Here is a 19671-nt window from a genome sequence, read left to right on the forward strand (position 1 = left end):
TGTATATATGTGTGTGTGGTTTTGTGTTATGAATGAATGATTACACGACTATTATTTGTTAGCTTGTATTTTGTAGATTTTTTCTTTCTCATGATTTCTGATATGCTAAATGGTTGGATAGTTGAGTAAATTTATTCTTCCACTACTTCACCATTTTCATTAATGAAAATGATAGTAGCAGCTTGTTCGAATCCGTTGAATGCAGTGGCAGCCGAGGATGTGTATGCACCTAGATCTTGGAAGAATAACCAGTCTCCTACTACCAAGTCATGTTTCATGTAATATTCTTTGGTGATACAATCCAACCCATCACAAGTAGGGCCCCAGATTGATACTTTGTAGACGTGATTCTTAGAAGCCCTTTGACAAGTAGTTTCGTTGTCGAAATAATGAAATTCATCGTTGTGGTATAGGGTACGGGGTACAGGTTCTTGATGATCAAATAAGATACAGTTCATATTACCATAGACACCATCATTGATATAGATCATTGATTCTTCGTTATTAATTTTACGTTTAGCAATAACGTTTGTTGCCAAAGTAAAAGTAGAAGCAACAAAATATCTACCTGGTTCAGCAATAATATCAATGTTACAACCAACTGGGAAGAATTCATCCAATGCCATATTTAAAACATATGATGCCTCTTTGAATGATTCTAATTGGAAACCACCACCTACATCCAGTACTTTCAAAGCAGGCATATTAAATTCGTTCTCGACTAGATCAAAGACCCATCTAGCGTCTCTAGTGGCTTTATATAAAGTACTAAAATCATTTGCACCAGAGCCGACATGGAAACTGACACCACATAAGTTTAATTCTAATTCTTTACATTTGGCTACTAAGTCTCTAACGTTTTCTAAATCTGCACCATATTTGGTGGAAAGCCGGCATTGTGCAGTAGAGTCATCAGTTGTAATTCTTAAGAATAATTCAGAATTTGGATGGAATTTCTTAATCTTGTATAATTCTTCGACGTTATCGAAAGTAGATTTCAAAACTTTTTTATCATTAGCAAATCTAATGAAAGATGACATCTTACAAGGGTTTGCATAAATAATTCTTGATGGATCAACACCTAAATTTAAAATAGTTTCAATTTCTAATTTTGAAGCACAATCAAAATTAACCCCATATTTAGCTAATCTTTTTAAAATGATTGGATTTGGATTACATTTAACTGCATAGAACGGTTGGATTCTAGGTAGTTGTAATTTCCAATTTTTATATAGGTTATCCAATTCACTTAAGTCACCAACAAAGAAAGAATTTTCTTCACCAGGTAAACAAGTTTCATTATTAATATTTGTAATATGAGATATCAATTGTTCATTGATAGTTTTATGAGCAGGTGCATGAGGCAATATCTTAAAATCAGGGTTTTCTAACCTTAGTTGTTGTAAAAAATCAGATAGTTCATCATCAGATTTATCAGCTTTAACGTTAATGATATTTGTGTCAACTAAAGTTGTAGAAGAATTTTGAAAGCTATGGGAATAGTAACCTTCAGAAGCTGTTTCTACAGACATGACGATAATAAATAAAATAAAAAATAAAAAGACCTTCTTTCTTTGATTAGGCTTAGGGAAGATTTCAGCAAATGAATGATTGGTGGATTTCTTTATACCTTTACAAAAAATTTAGCAATTTATTAGAACTTCTTGTTTGTAGAAAGATATAAAATGAAACTACTTGTAAACTATTTATTTATATATAATGATTTTAATATATATGTCCCCTCTGTTTCCTGTTATTTTTTTGAAATTAAAATGATAAAAATAAAGAATATTTGGATTGTTTCTGCCATATATTATTACTATTATTATTACTATTACATATTGCATAAAGAGATGGTAATGTTCTCATCGCATATTGGATGTAGTTTGCTCGGGTGTTTTGAATCGCATCTCTCACTATGTATTCTGTTTGGCTACTGAAAAAATTTTCTTAGCAAAAAATGAGAAAATTGAAAAAAAATTGGAAAAAAATGAGAAAATTAATTGTTTTGCTTTGGTTACTAGCTGTTTATTACTACAATTAACTATTATTGGCTGGATGGAGGCGACGCATTATTGATGTCTGGTGGCTAACGGCTGGGGGAAAAGAGGTGGGGGGAGAGAATGAAGAATAGAATGGCTGTGAATTTGAATATGAAAAGCGGAGGAAAAGAGACAACGCTTAGTTATCAATAATCTATTTTAATTGTTCGGTTAGTTTTGAGGGTGAAAGAGGAGATAGGCCTTCGTAAAGTTTGTAATACTTTATTAAAAACATGAGATGATTCGGTGATTATTACCAATGATGTCTCTATTTCTCTCATTCTTTTTGTTTGCATCTTAGGGGACGTATATATATAGATAGAACGGTTCTTATTAATTCTTGCTGTCTTTCTGGTAGCTGCAATCTGTAGTAGTAAAATGTTGAATACTTTACAAATAAAAAAGGGTCGCGATGAGCAATTATTATGTCAAATCTAAATTTATTTGATTTTCTTTGTTTTTTTATCAATGTTTGAATCATCGACATTAATCAAAAGGAACGGGATATTTATCATTCTGTGTGTATGTGTGAGTTCCCGTTTTTATTTATTTCACTTGAGTTATGATATTTTGGAATATATTTATTAAAAATTATTAATTACGTATAATATTTATTAGAAGCGTAACATTCTATTAATTGTTCTTTTTTGGAGAGATAGAGAGAGAGAAAAGTGCAATATTAATATAATTGTGGTTATACATAATATTTCGAAAGTGTTTATGCTTGCGTCGTTTCTGTAATAGTATTGCAGAATAAGCATCTATAACCTTCTGTTGTTCCTTCTAAACCATTAACATAATCCTTAAAGATACCATTACTCTTCATAATATTTAATTCACCCTTTGTTGGAATCTTTCTACAATTATCGTTCAAACATCTAGTATGTGTTTTCTTATAACGTAGTCCACATGAATTACATAATTGGTCTTGTTTTCTATGAGACCATGATGGTCTCCAACATGGAGAATCACTGGAATGACATGAAACACATGTACGAATAGCATGTGGAGTATGATGGGAATGCTTTTTATGAGTAGAGTTAGCCTTATTACCATTATGTGTTTGTTTAGCTGGTGATAGAGATGTAATATTAATAGATGGAGAACTACGAGTAGGACTCTGTGGTGGAGATTCCACTGAGAATTTATGGTAATTTGGAGTAGGTGGAGTCATAGATCCGGCGGCTCTTCTAATCGGTGAGATTGATCTAGATCTAGATTTACTACTATTTCTCTTCTTTAGTTGTCTATTAGTTTTGCTACTATCGTTTGAGTTATCACTATCAGATGAACTACTACTATTATTATTATTTTGATCCAATTTCATGACTAATTGCTTTGCTTTTGTACCTATAATTATACTTGATGGTGATGACAAAGTTGAAGATGCATAAAAATGATTTCTGCCAGCAGAGTTGCTACGTCCTTTTTTAGTGACTTTTTTCGAGGTCTTAGAGAGGATATCGCGATTATCTAATAAGTTCTTGATTTGTAATGCTTTAAAACTATTGGTTTTTTTATGGCCATTGTTATTATTGTTGTTGATGTTATTGTCTTTGTTTGTAGTGGTAGTATTTTTCTTTTCTAATTTTTTTTGTTCTTTCTTAACCAATTGAACTAATTTATCACTTACAAATGGACTAAATTTTAAAACTTCAGTCCTTGTAATTCCATTGTCACTAATATGATCATTCTTTTCGATTGAATGGCGTTTAGGTGACATTGGAGGTGTTACTGGAATCTTATATAATGAAGAACCTTTATTAGTCAATTTTTGAAAAGTATCTTGTGGTTTTAGTACAGATGGGATTTCATTGAAATTTGTTTGTTCATTTAAATATGATTCTGATAAATTTTTATAATTACTTGTGAATTGACCTAATTTTTCTGTCATTTGATTATTTTCAAGACGAATCTTATCCTGAATCTTACCATAATCATCACCAGATTCACGTTGGCACCACGCTACAAGATTTCTTTTCCAAATTGGCGTAGTTTCAGATGTATCAGGGTAGATATAAGAATTTTCTTGAACCTTTGGATTTGGCAATAATTTTAAATGTTTTAAAGATGGTAGATTTAATCCTATATTTGATTCATTTGTACTTGGAGGAGTTATCTTAGTTGAATTAATAATAGATTTATTTAATTGATTCAATAGAGTTAAGTTCTTATTCATCTTATTGTAATTTTCATTTGGTAAAGGGAAATGATTCAAATGTGTAACATTTGAAAAACTATTCTCATTAATCATATGATTACGTGTTAAAATCAATTGTGCAGATAATTGATTTCCGGTATTATTATAATTCGATCTACCAGGAGAAGAGGTTGGAGTAATGAATGAACTTCTTTCAGAATATGTCATATGTTGTGGTGATGCAGGTGCAGTATTATATTTCTGTGGAATATTTTCACTTAAGATTGGTGGTAAGTATGATGAAAATTTTTGAGAATTTTTAAATTCATTCAGAATCGAACTACTATTGCTTTTGTTGGTTTTACCAATAATTGTGGCTGGTGCCGATCTAGATATATATGAATAAGTCTTTGATATTTTATGATTTTTGCTTTGTGGTGGTAATGATGGAATTAATAAATCATCAAAGAATAATTTTGGTGATCTTTCAGAAATATCATTTAAGGAGCTAGATTCATGCAATAAGAAATTGTTCTTTGTTGCTGAAAGAGACATTGTAGTGTTTGTTTTCGTTATTTTTTTTTCTGAGACTGATCAAGATGAATATAATCTGAGTACAGAGAAAATTTTACATAATTAACAAGGAACTTAATTACAACGGAAGAAATTGATCCTTCTTAAAACATATATACACATCTATATGTATATGTATATATATATACATACTCTAATACAAAATAATGATAAGGATTAATAAATCAATCATCAGTTAAAGAAAATTTACACCAAAATCAATTATAAAAAAATCAATTAATATACATTGCTGGTCTTTTTTTATTATTTTTGGATTAACATATTATATTGCAATGTCCCTTTTTCCCCATCTGACTATTCTATAAAAAATTAAAAATAGTTTTTTAGTACAATTTAGGCAGTTTTTGATCTGATCAAGACCAAACAGGTTCAGAAGTCGTTTCCTAATAAGTTCAAAAACGTCAGAATCGGGGCAGGACAATTAAAAATAAAAAGTAATTTCCCAATCTTGCAGTGAGCAGTTAAATCGTTGTAGCAAATAATGTAAATTATCAACTAAATTCATATTTTTTATTTGAAATTTTGATGCTGGCTTCCTTTTTTTCTCTAATTCTATTACATCTCCGTTTTAGGTAAAGAGGATATATTGATTGAGAATTTGGTGTTTCCCGATCGGGCAATGCCAGGAACGAAGAAAGCGCACACAAAAAAGAAGAAAAGAAAAGGCTGGTCAATATATTAATACATATATATTTATTTTACTTTTGACGTAATTAGCTTTGAAATATATCTCAAGGAATAATAAGTAGATTACTATTTTTATATTGATCATCAATCTCAGGTTTGTAACTGGATGAAAGTCTTTCAACCCGACCCTATTTCTTGGAATTCTCCGTTTCAAAATGTTGACAAACCTACGATAATGTTTTGAATGATCCATAACTCAATTTATTCAGAATTATCATAATGATTATAATGCATCATGGTACTAATATACTGCCAGTTCCGGCAAATAGGGTAGATAAAAAGGCGAAAAACTCCCGCTACCTAAAGAGCTACACTTACGTACATTATATTTATGTCACTCGCCTAGAGAGGATGACTAATTAATCACTAACGATTAGACTTTATTTGGTTATGGACTCTCAATAGTACAGTTTCTGATAATTACAATTGTTTGTTGAATCTAATGCAATTATTTTTACCAAATGCATTATGATACTTTTACTTTCTGTTCCGATACAACCAATGTCTGATCAAATATATATATAATAAGTTATATTTATATATAAGGAAATTTAGATACTATATATAGTTACTAAGGTTTTTGAACCTCTTTTTCTCAGTCAATGCCAATATGAGGTCAGTTCTTGGTTTTTTTGATCTAGTCAAATTTATCATAATAAAAATGTTCAATCCAGGGAACAACAGTCACATAGTTGGGGTAACCTTATTTTTGATATGCCTGATTGGTATTGAATATTTGGTCCTATTATTATTGAAAGAATTAAATACAAACCACAACGTTGAGTATAAATTTCAAACCCTTCTTTAGAAATTATTATAGTAAACCAATCATAGTGTACGAATAGAGATAATACTTTACTTGCCGAATTTCCTTCTCGTGTTATTTTTTTTTCTAAATAGACGAAAAGTGAAAAATAAAATAAGATAATAGTGAATATATGAAAAAAAATAACGTATTAGGATGATGACGTTGATATAAATCGAACAACTATAAAAAAAAAAAGAAAAAGGCAAGATAAATACCCAATCAACAATAATGAATAATACATTTAACAATAATAATACTGGCAATGGTAATGATATGAATACCAAACAACAACCTCATATTACCGAAACTTTTATCCAAAAGATTTTTGCACATTTAGATAATCAAGATGTTAGTAAATTAAATAATTTTTTACAATTATTTAGTAATAATAGTAATGGTAAGATTATAATTAATGGACAAAGGTCAAATGATGCGATGTCATTTTTAACTTTATGGTCACAACAAATAGTTAGTACACAACATAGTATAACATCAATTGATTATCATTTAATTCCAGGTTCTGGTACCGTATTATGTAATATAGGTGCAAAAGTACGTTTTGATGAAAGTGGTAGAGATAAAAATGGTCAAGATGCAGTAATAAGAAACAATCAAAATCAAAATCAAAATCAATTAAATCAAAATAGAAATAGACAATTTTGGGGTTCCTATTTCGGTGTATCATTACAATTAATATTAGATGATAGAATCTATAGAAATGATTTAAATGGAGTAATAAACTCATTTAATTATACAATTATCAATAAACCAGATGATTCGTTAATAGAATTGTAAAACAAAACAAATGGCAGCCGACAAAATATAGAGAGAAGACATGATATATGAGATACGATAGCATTGTCCTTTAAAAGTAGAAAATATTTAAAAAGAATTGTTATCATCATTATAGGAACTTTTTTTTTGATTATAATGAAAGAGAGCAATGAAATATACTATATTAAAATATTAAACATTAATTAATCATTCCTAAATAATTAATTGGGGTTTGTTTGTTTGTTTGTTTGTTTGTTTGTTTTTTCAAAATGATATAAATTTGAGCAATCTTTATGTAGTCTTTTACAGTAATAGTATCAATATTATATTAATAAAAGTGTAAATTGTGAAGAAAATTTCCTTCTAATTGAGAGGAGTTGAGTTGAACACATGAGGATGTTTATTTTATTACTACGATTATTATTTTTTTATGTATTTCGTACGGCGTTGTTACTTCACAAAAATTCAGCCTTCTCTCCTTTGTGAAAGATCCGCATAAACAGGGAGAAATATATCTTTATATACAGAATCCTATGGATTGGGAGGGGTAATTCAGTAGAAACAAAAAGAGTGCAAGAATGGCGTATGCACGTAACTAGTATAGTATTTCTACTGTTGTTAGGTTTTTTTTGGTTGTCAGTTTAATTTATGCATAGAAAGACGTGAAATAAATAAATAAAAAGAAGATTTGGCAGAAGGCTATACTTTTTTGTTCAAAGAAAGCCACTCATCCCCAACAAAAAACGTATATGCATATATCTTTCCGCATAATTTTGTGGCAAAATATTAGTGAACCCATTTAATTGGTCTGATTGAGAAATTGGAGTAATTAAGTTGCGTATCTCCTCTCTCTCTTTTTTTAAAAAAAATGCCAACAAAACTTGAATATATCTTTCTGTTCAATAAACCGGAGGTTTGCCTACGGTGACTCCCATTATAATTATAATTTGTCATAAAATATTACTAATTACGACTTTCTAATATTGACATCATAATTGAAGAAAATATTGAACTGAGAACTTCTTACAGGAGGGAGCATTAAAAAGAGAGGAACCGGGAAGAGTGTGCAAGGGGAATTTTTAGGGGACCACAGCATATTTATGCTATATCTCAGTTACTCTGACTTCTTAAAATGACAAATTGAAAAGACGTGAAATAATGATTACTACTACCATATTTGGCCAGATCCTTCTGTTGTTTCTTGCCAAAAAAAGAAAAAATAGAGCATATATTGCACTAAACAGTTTTACTTGTAGAAACCATCTCTCTAATTGACTGAAAATTTTTATTTAAAATTAATTGGAACTGCAGTACAGAGGATAGATACACCAAATAATATGTCCATTAAATAAATTACTCGATGAGTTGTTAATTGTGTACGGTGTATTCTATGTATTCTATTGTACGTATTTCGAAATGACTTTATACGTCTTCCCATTTTCCTTCTCCTCTTCCTTAATGAAAACATTAATACTGTTATTGTGATTCTTGTTTTTTTTTATTAAAATATTTCTCCAATTTTTTCCCCAACAAAATTATACTTTTTTCTGTCTAATTTTTTGGGTTTTGGCGGCTAATTTAGGGTTTCTATATTTTAATACTGCTCTTTGAAGAAAGGCAAAGTAATATTAATAAATATTTACCCATTCTTCCGTTGAAAAAGAGAACTTAATTGTAATAGATTGTTAGATCTTCTATTAGTAGTAGTTACTGTAAATCATAACATTATACTTTAACTTTAAGCCTGGTTTCTTTAAAGAAAACTCAATGAAGATGATCTGAAAAGCCTTTTTTACAAATAGGTATAGAGATGTGTGTAAAAATGAAGAGTGATTCTATTAAGAATTGTAAATAACTTTTTAAGGTATCTTGGGAACCTTTTTTATTTGTAGTCATAATTTTCTCCACTTTTTATTTATTTGATAAAGGTTAAATTGAAACAAGAGGAGATTTAGAGTAAAGATAAGTCTATAAATTTAACAATAACTATATAGACTTCTTTATCTTTTTCAATTGAAAATATATATATAAAAGGACTCAATTTTTATCTTTAGAATAGAGATTAAATACATATATTCTTATATTATATTTCCTTCATTTTTTATTATTTTGTATTATTGGTTTCTTCGTTATAGATATAGATATAGATATAATTAAACAAGACAAAACATCACGATTTATAATAAAAAAAATTAAATAATTATACTGAATCAAATATATCATGAAGTTGCCTTATTTACCAAAGGATTATTCCAAGAAGGAACATATAATTATCTTATCTATTTTATTATTATTAACTTTCACATCTTTCCTTTTAACAATTATTTCTACCACAGGCTCAACATCAGATTATATACCTTTAACTAATATTTATTTAGGTACAGCTGATATCACTCATATTAATGTTACAAAAGTCGTACCACAAGTTGGTCCAATTTTAACTATTTTAGGTACTGCTTTAACCGCTCCAAATAGAACTCTAGATAATATTTTTGATGCTTTAAAATCTATCTCAGAGACTCCCGCTTTGACTCCATTGATGTATCTTTTATCAAACGCCCAAAACGTTTCTCAATCTCTATTATCTTTAACCCAATTGGCTCCTTTAGCAATAAGTGGGAATCCTGCTACAGATACAAAGGAATTAGTGGAAATAAGTGGATTATTAAAAGTTTCAAATAATCAATCTCAAACTTTAGATGGGTTAAAAAATTTAGTAGTACCAATGTTATCATCATTAACAACTACTAATAATACAAATGGTTCTACTATTAAGGAGGATCATACAACAGAATTGACTTTAGAACTATTGGCAGATTCAAAGGATCCATCAATGGTAGCTAAGTCGTTATCTGTATTAAATAACTTGACTATGAATGAAAAGATTCAAATGTTACCTATTTTCACTTTATTTAGTCAAACTAAGAATATTACAGAATTAGTAAGTTCTTTGGGAGTTATTGTAGATAAATCAGACTCTGTCTCTCCAGCTAGATCGCAATTGGTGTTAACTACTTTACAAACAATGTTAAAAAGAAATCCAAACGTTACTGCTGCTTTTGCTACAATTTCTACTTTGGCTTCCGGTGATGACGAAAAGGCAGCTATTGGAGCTATTAAGACTATCCTGGAAGATTCTACTAATGTTAATAATACCTTAACTACATTAGGTGATTTAATAAAGAATAATGTCACTCAATCAGAATCTTCTAAGAGTTCTTTGGTGGCCTTAAGTTCCATTGTCAATAATGTTAATAATACAAGTCAAGCTGTCTCCACAATTTCTAAATTGGCTTCTAATACAGATACAGTAACCACTACAGCCCAATTAAAAGCATTATCGGAAATGTTAGGTGCTACTGATCAAGGACCAGAGACAATTAAGATCCTAGCTTCTTTACAAACAAGTCTAAATCCAAATAGTACTACCTTTAAATATATTCCTTCATTGTTCACCTTATTAGATGCCTCAGCCAATCCTCCTGTGTCATTTTCATCGTTGGTAACCTTGACAGCTTGGGCTCAGCAAAATCCACTAACTTTTATCCCAATTATGGGTATCCTGAATGATGCATTAAAAGTTGAAATGGTTTCTGAGCAAGAATTGACAGGGATGACACCAATATTATTGGAGTATTTACAAATTCCGGTTTATTTCCAATTATCAATCTTTACTTTATGCAAAAGAAATTTGAATCATGAAATTCTAGAATGTTCTGCTTCGCATGCTGTTCAAAATTTGGATTTCAGACAAATCATTTATGATGCATTAGCTAAGTCAGAATTTGCTCCTTACTTAAATGCTTTGAATATCGGTGCGGATGATCTTTATTTGACAGGGGATTTATTAAATAGGGAACATGAATACGTCCCTTCTATTAAAGCTGTGTTATCCATGAATATTGTTGGTATTGTTTTTGCATTCATTACAATGGTTAATATTGCCTTCTTATTTTGGATGAAATGGAGTTCAAAAAGTTACGCATGGGTTTTAGTTATATTCCTTGCTGCTGCAACAGCTTTATTTTTAGGTTTAAGTTGTACTATTCTAACTGTGGTTCTTCAAATTATCAAGTCAGGAACTTACAAAGACGATTTTGGTGTTGTGTTTACAGCTGGTACTGCATATAACGCAATGATGTGGTGTGCATTTTCTTTAGCTGTTATTTCAGGTTTTATTTTACTAGTTGTCGGTCTTTACGAAAGACATCTAAGAATTCCATACTTGATGAAGAAACAAAAGGAACAAGTTGCAGATGTTGAGAGTTCATCTAGTGCAGAAGATGGAATTGCTCAAGAACCTAAACCAGAGGTTGCTCCAGGTCAAATTATTAGACATTCAACAGAAGACTCTTCAGGTTTCTTAAAGAATGATGCTGATGAGAAACAGGATGCAGTACCTGAAATCCAACAAACAAATACATCTGGTTCAGATAGTTTATGAAAACATTTCCTATTACTAAATTGAAATTCTAAAGTAATATTTTTTTTGTTCGTATACCCAACTTATATTATTACACCAAATGTTATTTTTCTTTATACCATATTTTCTTGGCCATTTGACACCTCTATTCTCTGTATATTTTCTTTATTTTAACAATATGTACTATTTAATGTTACGACAAATTAATGAAAAAAAAAATTTCAGATTTATAACAAGATATGATATTAGAGACATGGTGATAGTGTGAGATATCAATTTCAGGTTAAAGTCACCCTCCTTTGGTCTCCGTTATCAAAAGTAAGAAAACTCTTGATTTGGATTATATTTGACTTTTCGGCGTTAGACTCTGTCGCACGGCTCTATCACCGATGGGGAAATTGGAGATTAGTTGGGGAAACTCCGACAATATTTAGGCGCTTGAGAAATATCTTACTATATATAGAGAGAGTGGGAAAAGGAAAACATTACTTCAGAGTTTTTTAATTAATTCCTTAATTAGAGATTTCTGCAAGATATTGGTGAAAAAATTCATTAACAGATATAAATATTTTAAAACTTATAAATGGAATTACGTCTAAAAAGTTTTTACGATAACTACAGACAAAGTATTTTACGACTGTCTTGTCTAGCATTGTTGGGGGCTACAATCCTGGGTTCAAGCTCTTCAGTTACAGAGAGAAAGGATAAACAACTTAAAAAGGGAGAAGATACAAACGAAGATGGGAGGAAAAAGTGGAAGAAGAAGCTAAGCCACATAAAAAGACAAACGAGAAAGAGTAATGTAGAGTTTGATTTTGCAAATGACTCTAACGCTACTGATGAAGACTTATCATTAAGAGATAATGAAAAAAGTTTGAATAAGAATCAAGAGGATGCAGGTGATATCGGAAACGAAAATGAAACAAGTGATCTCCAACTTGAGATTCCAAAAATGAAGAAAGATAAAGATTTTCTTTTGAAACTTATTCTACGAAACAAGAAATGTGTAATGTTATTAGTAATGCAATCAATTTTACTTATTATTAGAACCATGTTATCACTACATGTCGCAACATTAGATGGTAAGTTAGTTTCTAGTTTGGTGAAAGGGAGATATACCCTTTTTTTAAAGATTCTTTTGGGGCAATGGATGACTTTAGGTATCCCAGCAAGTTTTATTAACAGTTTGATCACATATACTACTAAATTATGCTCGGTCACTATAAATAGACAAGTTTCAAATATGATGTTGAATAAGTATCTTTCCAATCATCGCACATTTTATGCTGTAGCTAGTAATTCCCCAGAAATTCAGGATAACCTAACAAGAGATATCTACGATTTTTCAACAAATAGTTCTTTGCTTTTAAATCAACTATTGAAACCAACGTTAGATTTAATTCTTTGTTCTTTTAAATTATTGAACTCTAAATCGAATATGATGGGTGAAGGAACATTTATTTTAGGTCTAATTGTTTACACCTCAAACATGTTATTGAAGTTGATTCGCCCCGATTTTACTAAATTGACCATTATTAGGTCATCATTGGAAAGTTATTTTAGGACATTGCATTCACATCTGCATTCGAACAACGAAGAAATAGCAATACTTAAGGGACAAGATAGGGAACTGACAACATTAGATTACTCTTTTTATAATCTCGTTCTGTTTTTAAACAGAGAGATAAAGGCCAAAGCATTATACGACCTAGCCTCTACTTTTATCATTAAATATACATGGGGTGCAGCAGGTTTATCTTTATGTTCAATTCCAATATTTTTTGGTCTCAGTAATGGTAACATTGGGGATGGTAAGATAGATATTACAGCAGACTTTATCACAAATAGACGTTTACTTTTGACAGCATCTAGTTCATTCGGAAGATTCATTGAATTGAAGAAGAATATTCAACAATTAAAGGGTACGAGAATCAGACTAAACGCTTTCAATGAAATATTGGACAAGTATCAACAGAATGAAGAAGATATTGAGCCATTGAATAATAATCTTATTGAGTATAATGACAACATAATAAAGTTTGATAATGTACCATTAATTACACCTGCTAATCAAGTTTTAGTTGAATCCTTAAACTTTGAACTACAGAGTGGTGACCATCTCCTCATTATAGGGCCCAATGGATGCGGCAAATCTTCACTCTTTAGAATTCTAGGTGGTTTGTGGCCAGTTCTGGAGAATTCAAATGGGAAACCAACTAAACTGACTATGCCAAAGAGAACAAACACGGGAGAATGTTTAATATTCTATCTTCCCCAGAGACCATATATTGGTATAAATTCCACTTTTAGGGAACAAATCATATATCCAGATTCAACAGAACAATTTCTTGAAAAATATAATGGCGATATCGATAAGGGAGACAATGATTTGTTTAACATATTGAAATTGTTAGATCTTGATGACCTTGTCATTGAAAATATGACACTTGCATTAGCTCAAAGTGTTCCAAAAACCTTATCATTAACTGAAGAAAATACTTCATCAAATGTTCATGTCAATAAGTTAGCAGAACAACCATCTGTGAGTCTTAAGGAAGCATTTGATATAGTTCGCAAATGGACTGAAGAACTGTCAATAGGTATTCAACAAAGGCTAGCGATGGCTCGTATGTACTACCACAAACCCAAATTTGCCGTGTTAGATGAATGTACCTCAGCAGTGTCTCCAGAAATGGAACAAAAAATGTACGGTATTTCAAAGGACTTTGGCATTTCTTTAATTTCCGTTTGTCATAGGACGAGTTTGTGGCATTTCCATAATCGTTTATTGAAATTTGATGGTAAAGGTGGTTACAAATTTGGTGAATTCGATCCTATCGAGAGGATACAAAATGAAGAACGATTATTAGAGTTAAACAAAATTTTAGATAAGGATGTACCTGTGTGGACCAAACGATTAGACGATCTATCTGTAGCTAGGTCCTCTAATATGATCCGTAGATCACAATCAGATTTAAAGCAACTTAAAAGTAATAGCATTTCGAAACCTGATTTCTCAGGTACAGATTTGATAGAACGAGATGGAAAAAAGCAATTCCCAATACCCAAAAAAAGTTTTGAGCCACTTCATCGTTCCATCATTGGCTCAACTAAACGCCTTCCAATAGTTACTAGTAACAAGGAAAGTCCCTTGAAGAAGGGAATCGAAAAGAAGAAGAAACAAAATAATAAAATACAAGCAGAGGTGGATTAAATAATACAGTATCTCACCTCACAGCTATTATTTAACTAGTTTACTTTGTTTTGTAACAAATATGGATTTTTATATATTAAATAAACAAGGCTGGAATTTTTTATCATTTTTGTTTTTATGTTTACTTGGAACACTCTATAATTGGCATTTCTAACCGCTTGCTACCTTAAAAAAAAAGGATTTCCTTAACGATTCGGTTTATTTCGAACGAGAAAAGATATATAATACAAATAAAAAATAATATTTCTACATGATGTTTTGTTTTACCATTCTATCCGTGTTGTATAATTGATAAAAATGATCATGATACATGAGATAATTGATTTGTTATATAATATATATCATTAAATACTCCCAGGATTACTACGGCCCATAAGGTTCCCGTTTGATGCATCGCTAATAGGAGAAGTTGAAATATTGGACGATTCTCCAGTATTTCCAACGAGCGAATTACCTTCGTTTGATGATACGATTCTAGGAAGTCCTTCAATCTGTCTAATAATAAAATCTCTTTCATCTGCGAAAGTAGTGTCTTGGTTATCAAGACCGAAAGTTTCAAAATATTTTAATAGCTTCGTTCTATTCTTAGTTAATATATCAAAGACAGGTTTTGTTTTCCTTGGATTGGCAACGATTACTTTAAATACGTTAAAAGATTCTAATTGAAGATTCTTGGACTTATCTGTCATTAAAGTCATAATTAATTTTAAATTATCAGCTGATTCAATATATTGGTTCATTAGTTGGTTATTTGATCTTATAACAATTAATGATGCTAATAATTTTGTACTTTGTCTTTTAGTAACGTAACTACCGTAGGCCATCAGCTTATTGATATAACGAATAAATTTTGTTCTATTATATTCATTGCAAAAGAATTCCTTCGATACTAAATTAGAATGTGTAGTAAAAACATTGCTTAATATTTGTAAAGATTCGGTGCTAATTTCAAAATTTGGTAATCTAGCTAACTCAAAAAACTTCCATAATTGTTGATCCTTTAGAACAACCCTACAGAGTTGTTCGTACTTAATACATTCTATAATCATATTCCCTAAAACAAGAAAAATGTCTTGTGATGGTCCTTTTTTTTGTAAAGCTAATTCAATACTTCGTAACATTAACGTTATAGTTCTTGGTTGTGAAACAAGATAATCAACTGTCACAAATTTATTATCCTTTGAGTATCCTAAACATATCGAAAAGATCAAAGAAACTTCTTTTCTTGCTTCGAACTCTAAGTCGTTAAAATGTATTATCAAATCATAAAACAAGTCTGCCCGGAGTATGGCCAAATAAAGCTCATCGAGAGCCTCTGGGGTTGGTTTTGGATCAGTATCGCCTATAATAAAATGTTTCAAGCCCATCAAATATTTCGAACATTCCTCTTGTACTTTCCTTTTACTATCTGCCGTTGTAGAGCTGCTAATTTTTGATAATTGTTCCTCCACTAATTTGACATAATCCGATGAGGTCTTTGGGTTTTTTTTCCACCAGAAGGCCATGTCCAGATCTTGATTCTTATATTTTTTAAACATAGTAATAGAGATTTATTGTGTTAGCTTATTTTTTCTAGAGTTAATCTGTTAGTATCAGCAAAAAATGTTCTGATATATTTAGTGTGCGTGATATTTTTCTGGTAGATAGTTAATAACGAATTTTGATATAAAAGAAAACGAGAGGAAATGCTAATATAGTAGATAAACCACTGTTTCTGCAAAATCGATAATAGTGATAATCAATAGCTTAGTAATAAATAGTGAGTAGCTCTTTAACTTTTTGTATAAAATACTTTACTTACTGATTTTTACCGGGGAAAGCTACTAATGTATCTCATCTTTAAAAATTAACTCTCTTTTTATTGATTTCAGATATTATCTTTGTAGTTCTTTTCCACAAAATGTTACGGCCGAACATTAGGGTTGTAGCGTAACTAAAATTAGGTCTTTTAAAAACTGTATCAAGGCAATTATTACATCAGGGATACAGAGTTTTAATAATAGCCATCGAATCAGTAATGTATCAATAGATTAAGCATGGTTAGAGCTAGTATAACATAGTACCTAATTTTTTTACTTAATTAAATTTATAATGAAATTTATTGTTGATGTGGTCAACTATATAGTTTGAAGATAAGATGAGATTGTCCTTTGAAAGTACAATCAATACACTTCATTGCAAAATTACTTAATACAAAACTGGATATTACTCTATCATCCTTTCAAAAAAGATAATAATAAAATTATAATTATACATGATTCCAATTTTATGTGGACAAAGAGGCTCTAATATCTTGTAGACGTTGTAATTGTGTACCATCTGCATCGAAATTAGAATCATCCAACCATGCCTGGAAGGCCCTTTTACAAAGATCCCATTCATGATCTAGCATAGACAACCAATTTGTATCTCTATTTCTACCTTTTACAACACATATTTGTCTATGAACACCTTCGAATTGGAATCCCATTCTTACAGCGGCATTATGTGATGCCTTGTTCAAACTATTACATTGCCATTCATATCTTCTATATTGAAGTGTTTCAAACACATATTTGGCTAGCAGATAATGAGCTTCTGTAGCAGTTCTACTTCTTTTCAAAAGTGGCGAGTATATGACACAACCAACCTCAACTACACCGTTTGCAGCGTCACATCTTCTCAAACAATATTGCCCAACAGGCTTATTAATCTTATTATCAATAATAGCAAAGTGAGTCTCACCTGTTGTTTTTATTCTGTGATCAAAGGACTCTTTGAATTCATCTACATTTTTATATGGACCAAATGCTAAGAAAGTCCACATACTATCATCTTTTTCCAATTGATAAGCTTCGAAGAGTTCTGGACTATGTTTTTCGAGATCTAATGGGACGATTGTGCAGAATTTACCTTTAATTGTAACGTTTCCTGGATTTGGTCTTGGTTCCCATTTTGGGATTGGTTCTGCGACTACTTGGTTGAATTCGTTAACAGGCATCTTGTACGTTGCTGTGCTTATAAGTTTATTATATAATTAGGAAAATTAGAATCTGATAAATGAAACTTTATAGTAATTTAAACAGCCACTTTTTATATTATCTAAAAATTAAAATTTTGAAAATTATCCAGTGCATTGGATCTTGAGATAATGAGTGCTTTTCTTGAAAAAAAAAAGGAATAATAAAAAAATAAGATTGTTGAGTCACCGTTAAATAATGAGATAAGCAAACAGTACGTAATTATTTGGTCAGACAACGAGATGACGCATTCTTCTGAACTTGAGGTTACATAGCCTCTGACTCATATTATATACTTATTTACCCCATAATCGGTACTTTCACAACACCATATTTAGTGTGCGTGCTGTTCGATAAGTGATAATGAGATTGAAACTTAAGATGGAATATTTTCCGTAACATTTAGTTTATGAAAGAATAACAAGAGCAGTACGTTCTTTGCACTCTCGGGGTAATTATCGTCTATTAGGTTTAATAATTCTGGGGTATGTTTTTAAAGAGGAAAAAGTACATAATAAAATTTACTAATATTTTACATAGAGAAAGAACTCGATTAAGCCAAAAGTGACTCTCTAATCTCTTGTAGACGAAATTTTTGTCTACCATCTTCATCAAAGTTCGAGTCATCCAACCACTTTTCCATAGCTTCGCGACAAATATCCCATTCGGAATCAATAATGGAAAACCAATGAGCAGACTTATTTCTACCTTTGATCACAGCAGTTTGTCTTAAAGTACCTTCAAATTGGAAACCTAATCTTTCTGCAGCTACACGAGAGGGAACATTATGAACGAAACATTGCCATTGATATCTTCTATATTTTAAAGTATCAAAGATATAACGAGCTAAAAGATAGTGGGCCTCTGTAGACATCCTTGTCCGTTGTAACAATGGAGAAAATGTAACGTAACCTGCCTCAGCGATACCATTTATGTGATCTGGATGCTTTATAGCAAGTTGACCAACTGGTTTTTTTGTATTAATATCAATAACAGCAAAATGTATATCCTGAGTACCTTCTTGTAAAGTAGACCAAGCATTCTTGTACTCCTGTAGATCAGTGAATGGACCGAATGGTTGATATGTCCAAGTCCTATCGTCTTCCATCAAATTGAAGGCATCCAGAAGATCCTTACTATGCTTTTCTAAATCAAGTGGTTCAAGGATACATGTCTTCCCAGTAATCGTAACTCTTTCAGGTAATGATCTCGAGGACCAATTTGGAACCTCATCATCTATTTGTTGATTGTAAGCATTTACTGTCATTATATATTGTTCTGTTATATGGTTAATGATTTTTTGTACTTATAATTGCAAGACAATAATGAAGTAAAATTCACAGCAACAACAAAAATAAAAAAATTTGAACTTTAATTAGTTATACCCACTGTTTAAATATGTTTCCATTCGATGAACTAAGTTATCAAGTAGATAATAATAACATCGATGCCAAAATGAGTCAGACAAGAACGTTTAAATCCTTTATAGTTTCCAAATAGCTACAAAGAATCTATTACTTGGGCATCCTTTTTCTAACATTATCTGCTATGTATCAAAAGTTGGAAACGCCGAACATCAAAAGTAAACAGGGATTGCGAAACCCTATTATCCCTCTGTGAATATATCAACTCCTATTACTATCGATACATCTTATCAAATCCCGATTACTCTGACAAGGCATCGTTATCATCATCGCTCGTCTCTCTAGTTGATGTATCAATTGAAAATGCCGAAGGTGCCCCACATTTGATCTGATTTAATAATCACGGCAAATTTTCGCTTTTAATTTTTTTTTTGGTGGGTTATGTCATTCGAGAAATGCCGTAGACGGCTAAGGAAAGAATGCCACAGAACGGCACAAATTTTTCGAAGTTTTCACCTGGGCCAGTTGATGTGTCACTCTGAAAGATTTGATATATTGCTTTACCGTGAGGTAAGAATAGTTGACACAATTTCAGATGTGATTGCACGCAGTATAGTGGAGTTGTA

General features: G+C 30.9%; 8 protein-coding genes across 8 annotated transcripts; 3 read left to right on the top strand and 5 right to left on the bottom strand.

The window, feature by feature from the left end:
- Window positions 1-131: 131 nt before the first annotated feature.
- Window positions 132-1532, bottom strand: SPE1 (ornithine decarboxylase SPE1; the record flags this gene model as incomplete). The annotated part of the gene is made up of 1 exon (XM_041552900.1): window positions 132-1532. One exon carries the CDS (start codon window positions 1530-1532, stop codon window positions 132-134), a length of 1401 nt encoding a protein of 466 aa, XP_041408834.1.
- Window positions 1533-2760: 1228 nt separating this feature from the next.
- On the bottom strand, window positions 2761-4737 carry ASH1 (DNA-binding transcription repressor ASH1; the record flags this gene model as incomplete). The annotated part of the gene is made up of 1 exon (XM_041552901.1): window positions 2761-4737. One exon carries the CDS (start codon window positions 4735-4737, stop codon window positions 2761-2763), a length of 1977 nt encoding a protein of 658 aa, XP_041408835.1.
- Window positions 4738-6499: 1762 nt separating this feature from the next.
- Window positions 6500-7066, top strand: MTR2 (Mtr2p; the record flags this gene model as incomplete). The annotated part of the gene is made up of 1 exon (XM_041552902.1): window positions 6500-7066. The coding sequence occupies one exon, from the start codon at window positions 6500-6502 to the stop codon at window positions 7064-7066; it is 567 nt and encodes a 188-aa protein (XP_041408836.1).
- A 2200-nt stretch (window positions 7067-9266) lies between these two features.
- FAT3 (Fat3p) lies at window positions 9267-11489 on the top strand (the record flags this gene model as incomplete). Its single annotated transcript, XM_041552903.1, has 1 exon — window positions 9267-11489. The coding sequence occupies one exon, from the start codon at window positions 9267-9269 to the stop codon at window positions 11487-11489; it is 2223 nt and encodes a 740-aa protein (XP_041408837.1).
- Window positions 11490-12051: 562 nt separating this feature from the next.
- Window positions 12052-14682, top strand: PXA2 (ATP-binding cassette long-chain fatty acid transporter PXA2; the record flags this gene model as incomplete). The annotated part of the gene is made up of 1 exon (XM_041552904.1): window positions 12052-14682. One exon carries the CDS (start codon window positions 12052-12054, stop codon window positions 14680-14682), a length of 2631 nt encoding a protein of 876 aa, XP_041408838.1.
- Window positions 14683-15026: 344 nt separating this feature from the next.
- On the bottom strand, window positions 15027-16220 carry HYM1 (Hym1p; the record flags this gene model as incomplete). The annotated part of the gene is made up of 1 exon (XM_041552905.1): window positions 15027-16220. The coding sequence occupies one exon, from the start codon at window positions 16218-16220 to the stop codon at window positions 15027-15029; it is 1194 nt and encodes a 397-aa protein (XP_041408839.1).
- A 728-nt stretch (window positions 16221-16948) lies between these two features.
- Window positions 16949-17662, bottom strand: KABA2_13S00682 (GNAT family N-acetyltransferase; the record flags this gene model as incomplete). Its single annotated transcript, XM_041552906.1, has 1 exon — window positions 16949-17662. The coding sequence occupies one exon, from the start codon at window positions 17660-17662 to the stop codon at window positions 16949-16951; it is 714 nt and encodes a 237-aa protein (XP_041408840.1).
- A 572-nt stretch (window positions 17663-18234) lies between these two features.
- On the bottom strand, window positions 18235-18948 carry KABA2_13S00704 (GNAT family N-acetyltransferase; the record flags this gene model as incomplete). Its single annotated transcript, XM_041552907.1, has 1 exon — window positions 18235-18948. One exon carries the CDS (start codon window positions 18946-18948, stop codon window positions 18235-18237), a length of 714 nt encoding a protein of 237 aa, XP_041408841.1.
- Window positions 18949-19671: the final 723 nt, after the last annotated feature.

This window comes from Maudiozyma barnettii (assembly GCF_903064755.1).
Source record: "Maudiozyma barnettii strain CLIB 1767 genome assembly, contig: KABA2_13, whole genome shotgun sequence".
In the NCBI taxonomy this organism is placed as follows: Eukaryota; Fungi; Ascomycota; class Saccharomycetes; order Saccharomycetales; family Saccharomycetaceae; genus Maudiozyma; species Maudiozyma barnettii.